At 41.1% G+C, this 5,897-nt stretch overlaps 1 protein-coding gene across 1 annotated transcript; it reads right to left on the bottom strand.

Annotated features, from left to right (window-relative positions):
• Positions 1 to 758: 758 nt before the first annotated feature.
• rnf26 (ring finger protein 26) lies at positions 759 to 4,258 on the bottom strand. The gene has a single exon (XM_056284020.1). The coding sequence runs from the start codon at positions 3,782 to 3,784 to the stop codon at positions 2,447 to 2,449; it is 1,338 nt and encodes a 445-aa protein (XP_056139995.1). The 5' UTR covers positions 3,785 to 4,258; the 3' UTR covers positions 759 to 2,446.
• Between the last annotated feature and the right edge of the window lie 1,639 nt (positions 4,259 to 5,897).

Here is a 5,897-nt window from a genome sequence, read left to right as displayed (position 1 = left end):
TTTAGAGGGAACATTGGGAAAAGGGAATGACACACTGGAGCCCTAAACCACAAAGCTCTAACAACTTGTCAGATGCTGGTGGATGAAGTCCCCATTGGCCATTTGAGGAGGCCCCTATTCTGACCCTGCATCCTACACACTACACACACCCACACGTTTCCTGGTTTCCTAACCTCTCTGCCCCCAGTCTCACCACATTTGAGAAATAGGGGGCCAAATTCCCACAAAGAATTGAATTTTTTTTACAAAAACGTATAGTCCCGTAATGACTGTGTTGCGTTTTGTGTTAGATAACTGGACCAGTGAGTAATATGAATGTTATTTTATGAAAGCCCACCCTCCCCCAATTGTTTCAGCACATTCCAGATATTTGGAGAAATTTGCATCCTCCGGTACAGCTACGTCATGAGAGGAGGACCAAATAAGGGAAACCAAATTTGGTCAAAATTGAGACAGCCAAGCCAATAAAAGGGATTTTAGCTAAACCACGCTGAAAGGAATGTGAGACAGAAATGGTGTTTCTATCAGCAGTAAGTCCAGAGGGAAATATCAACCTTTACACACACAGTACTAAACGTGCATTCAAAAACAATAAGATCACTTAATTCTTACTTGATTTGAATATTGTTATTTTGTTATAATGAATCTTACATGCTACAAAAAAAAAACCTAGTAAAGTAAAAATGTCAAGTGTCTTGTTTCAGCTTATAAAAAAAGTTTAGGTATAGAGCTGTTGAGTAAAAAAAGATTTTGGACAGGGAATCAATGTTAAGTTTATTGTAAACTCACGATTAACAGTGTGGCAGCCACAGCACCTAACAAAAACACTTCATTGCTTATTGTTACAATGTCCATTCTCAATCCACAATATCAGGGTTACATTGGGAGTTACAAAAGAGGATTTAGGAATACCTGAGAGGGAGAGAGGTCTGTGTGGACAACAGTCTGGTCTCTGAAACATATGGAATCAATGACATTCATATAAAAATTGACAGTGACACAAATGGTATTAGAAAAGTACACCGTGACATAGCTCTTGAACTATTAATGACATTGTGAACATTCAGGGTAATCATCAGTTGCTTTGGTTAAGCCTAACTACTCAAGTGTTAAGTCTGGCACAGAGCAAATCAATCAAAAAGAGAAGCTGGTTTAAATTTTGAGACTTCTGATAGCAACAAAGAGAGAGAGAGGGCACAGATAGTATAACATCATCATAACATCATAATGTAATAGGGAATGGTTATTTCAATGGATATTCCATAATTCTGCCTAGAATTCAAACTGGGTTCGAAAACCATACAACTTTGTTTCAGTGAAAAATTGTCAAGAGGGAAAATGACATGGTGCTCTCCTTTTCCAAAAGAATCGATTTTCCCACACCCACCACCTAGAGTAATATATAATGTCAGAAATAATGTGGCATAAAAATTGAACAGTAATCAATAACTTTTCAGCAAATATAACAAAAAAGAAAATGTAAACATTTATAACTTCATGAGCGTTAATGAAGTATTTCTGATTCTGATTCTGAAAGAACAATGTTTTAGTATAACTATCAAGTGGGAAAACCTTTTATGGCGATCTGTTGGCACTGGCTGTACAGTAAAATTCCATTAATGGTTTGGTGGAATTAGGTCTATAAACAAGAAGGATACATCTATTAAGGCCAATTTTTTTCAACCATTACTGGTCAAATTATAAACCGCTTCCATCCAAACACAAAGAAAATCCCTTTTTAGTCTTGACATGGCTCTGCATAAAAGCCCCATACCACTGAAAAGTTGGAATCAACACACATCATTCACAAAAACAGTTTGTTCAGGGTGACCACATTCACCATCACAACTACCCAGTGTCCCACTGGAATGCTTTTAGGAATTTTCATCTTTCCAGAGATGCAATATTATACAGGATGATAATTTTTTTCGATATTGATTGTACTGTAACTGATTTGTTGATAGTGCTTGTTTTTTACCAACTTTCTACTTCACAGTCAACAACTACACAATCATTTATGTAGTAATGTTACCAAGCATGGTGTTAGTTCTCTTTCAACTTATTTTACTAAAGGTAAAAGGCGGACACAGCACATATTTCAGCATCATAGATGCACTTATTGGCATCTGCTGCTGCAAGAGACCCATAGGTAACACTATTACAACAAAATAAACGGTAAACATGTATAAACATAAATATACCATAAACATAAAAATAAACATTTAGCCTCAGCTTTGAGCTTTTGTGTTCTTTGAGATTGCTTTCCTAGACTGCTCTTAATGACTACTGTGGTCAGTAGATGAAGAGATCAAACCATAACCTTACAAATGAAAAAAAAAACATTAAAAAACTCAACATCCTTCTAAGTGGTCATATCAGGTAGAGGAAAGACTAGTGAAACAGGCTGATGTGATGGGCGGTCACCAAGTAGAGATCAATAAATCCATCAGAGGTACACATCCATGTTGTTGAGGATCATATGCCGGCACAGTGGACAGTTCTGCTGGTAGATGGGCTGACGTAACAGGATGTTAGTACAGTCTCTACACAGACAAAGATGTCTGCAAGGCAGAAGCACCACCGTCTTGGCACAATCCTGGCAAATCACACACCTCTTCCTCTCCTCCTGCTCCTTCAGCAGGCTTAGAAGTCTTTCAGCAGGAGGAGGTTTGCTGTCTTTGTTTAAGGAAGAAAGTTTCTTTAGGGGCCTGTCTGTGCTCGAGCAGGGTAAGTCTAAATTGATCAGCTCTATGGCTCCGTCTCCTGCGCTCCCATCTGGTGGGTCCCTTCTCTCCTCTCCTGGGTCCCCATCCCCACCTACTCTGTCATTGCGGTCCCAATTTGTCCTTACTGTTCGGATTAATAGACCACTATGCTGAGAAAGCCATTGCCAAAGTCCCCTCTCCAGTACATACAGGCGATGGAGCATCCTTTGCAGCTGTTGCGCAGCACCAGGTACATGATGGATGCTCTGTAGCCACAATGTTACATGCTGTAGAGCCAAAGATAGTCTATGCAGAGAAGTGACTGAGCTAATATAGTTTAAAGTTCGCTGTGCCCCTTGACGCGTCAGCTCGGGGTTCAGGTAGAGGGTGGTAGCTATGGCAATAGTGAGAGTGAGTAAGAAGCCATAGATGTTGAGTATGAAGATGCTGATGAAGATGTGCATTAGTGAGACCAAGAAGTCCAACACCAGCTTACAAGGCGTCCAAAGGAAGTTCGAGGTTCCGACAAGGCTGCTGTAAAGAAAGGTGACGAGGGTGAGAGTGAGTTCGACAACTTTCTGAAGAGGGCTGGAAACGGTCTGCCACACACTCACCAGCATGTAATAGAGGTTCAGGATGGCAATGAACGCAAAGTTCAACACTGTGTTGGTGAAATAGACCAGCAGACTCACAGCGATGCCGCACAACTCCAACACTGACAGCAGACCTCGATACAGCTGCTCCTTTCCACGCAGAAGCACATGCATGGACAGGTAACCCATCATTTTGAGGCTCTCCAGCATCCCTCCCAGAGATAGCACCAGGTTTCCCAGCTGGATGACAATGCCATGGGCCACATCTGATGTCGTTTCCGCTGCAGACATCAAGCAGAGGAGAATGATGTTCCAGAACCCCACCACTGAGCTGACGAGCAGGGCCGGCAGACTATTCACAAAAGTCACAATCGCTAGGACAGACTGTACCAGGGTGTGTACGATGACAAAATGTAAGTCCAATAAGAAGGAGACAAAGTCGATGCACTTCCCTAGGGTGGAAAAGACAACGTTCATCAAACCCATGATGTGGCCCCTGGTGTTGTTGGATTACCGTAAACTGGTTGGAATAACGACAGATGAGCTTGGTGCCTCTGGTAGCGTTACCGTTAACGCCAGTTTAGATGTGTCAATAACGAAGTCAATTTTTGGCCTCATTCAGCCAAGGTGAGGTGGCAAACAGGGATGTTAACGTTCATTAATGCATCTTCGTTTTGTCCAACATTTTTGTCAGAACGGTTCTTTCTTTATTATTCACGTTACGTTATTTTTCATGTAGCTATCTCATCATGGGCTATTAAACGGCGGTGACGGAGCGGATGTTTACTTTCAAACGCCAGCAGCACGAGTAAGGCAGCTTTACTCCATTCCTGGTTCCCACTATCAAAAATCCTTTGTGTTACACTTCGGCATTATAAAAGCTCGTTTTATAACATTTCGTACACCGGAAAATAACGAAATAAAGATCTTTAACGCTTACGATGTCTTGTCGGTGTTAGGATAGCCGCCATACTTGTTTTGATGGAATGGTCAGCTGACCTATTCGTCTCCCGAGATTCTCAACTGCGCAAGTTTTTCGCAGCACTGCAACTGCGGCCGTCAGCGACATTATAAAATGTACCAACATTTACAGAATCGCCAAAGTTAATCATATTGACTCTGTCTTCGGGATAAAGGACAATTATTGTACAGTGAGATGAAAAAAATTCATGAAATTGATGTAAGCTTCCACGTTTCGTGCAGAAGAAAAATTCATCACATTATAAGAGTGAGTAAGAAGCCATATTAGTCCATGGGCCAGACGATATTTCGGTACACTCAAGGTGGCAAAACTTACTTATAATTTTTGAAAGGATCCATGTCTGTAGATGATATTTTGGTATGATAACCATTCCTGAGTGGCAGCTGTATCACAGTTATCAGCTCATGAAGTTAACCACCCGCTAAACTAAATTGCATTTTAGACGCTGGTGCATATCCTGGTTTAGCCTCATGGTCAGGACATTTTTCAATGTTCTATAATATTGTCTTTGGTATCATTTTAAAGGGGACCTTCTTAGCTTTCATTCAAGCCCTGTTGTGGATATTTCTCACAAATATAGAGGTCACTTGAGCTCTTCAACCCGTCAATAACACACATCTTTCTGCAATGTTCGCCTAAACTATATGCTTTCTTTTAGCCCTGTGGCATCTAGGAATATCAGGGACACAAAACACAAACACTGGAATACTCACAGGACTGTAAAGATTCAGGAAATGTATAATATACCCATACTATTTCATTGTGTGAGGTGATTGTGAGCCTTAAATGAGAACTAGACCAAAGCCAGTTAGGTCACAAACTGGTCTCTATACATTTGTTTAAATACACAATCAAAATACATGATAAAAAGGAATACCATAGTGAAGTAATGAACTATTTTAATATTTTAAACAACATTGACATTTACATATACTTAGTCAATGATACATGTAATCCCATATCATTAGTGGGTATATGTAATGGTAATGGGTAGGGTAATGGGTATATGTGAATATGGTTACATTATTGTTATCAAGCTCTGGGTAACCAAGTCCAGAATCAACATCCTGTGCATCAATAGACTACTACCACAGTAATACCATCAGAATCATCACACTGTCATTCATCAAACTGCTCGTTTCTCTCATCATCTGACTCCCCAAGTTCAAAGTCCAGTTCTGGACCATCCTGCTGTTTTTGGTTACTGCAGGTCTGTAACCTGCACATGTCTGTGCATGGAAGTCCATTTGACAGGCACATGCAGCTTGGCATTTTGCATGAATGCACACACTTGCATGTTAGCATTTCCAAGACCACATCTGGTGCAGGTGGGGAGCGCATCCAGTAAATGGCCAGCTTGCCTTCATCGTCTGTCCATCCATACTCAGTAGGGCTTGGCACCACAGGGTTAGCCTGCAGACAGCACTTCCATATTGCTGCCTGATAGTTGGCTCGTTGAACATGCATAAAGAGACAGTCTCTACATGGTGGCAGCTGGCTGGACTCAACCTCTCCCCTTTTGGTGCAGAAGAGCTGGTAACGCAGTTTGTTCACCTCAGCAGTGCTGCTATTAGCAACATACATCCGACAGGTGAACTGCTCAATTTTCTGGAACAG

Source organism: Lampris incognitus, chromosome 7 (genome assembly GCF_029633865.1).
Source record: "Lampris incognitus isolate fLamInc1 chromosome 7, fLamInc1.hap2, whole genome shotgun sequence".
Lineage (NCBI taxonomy): Eukaryota > Metazoa > Chordata > Actinopteri > Lampriformes > Lampridae > Lampris > Lampris incognitus.
The sequence above is the reverse complement of the archived record's forward strand: the minus strand, read 5'-3'. Positions and strand labels throughout refer to the sequence as shown.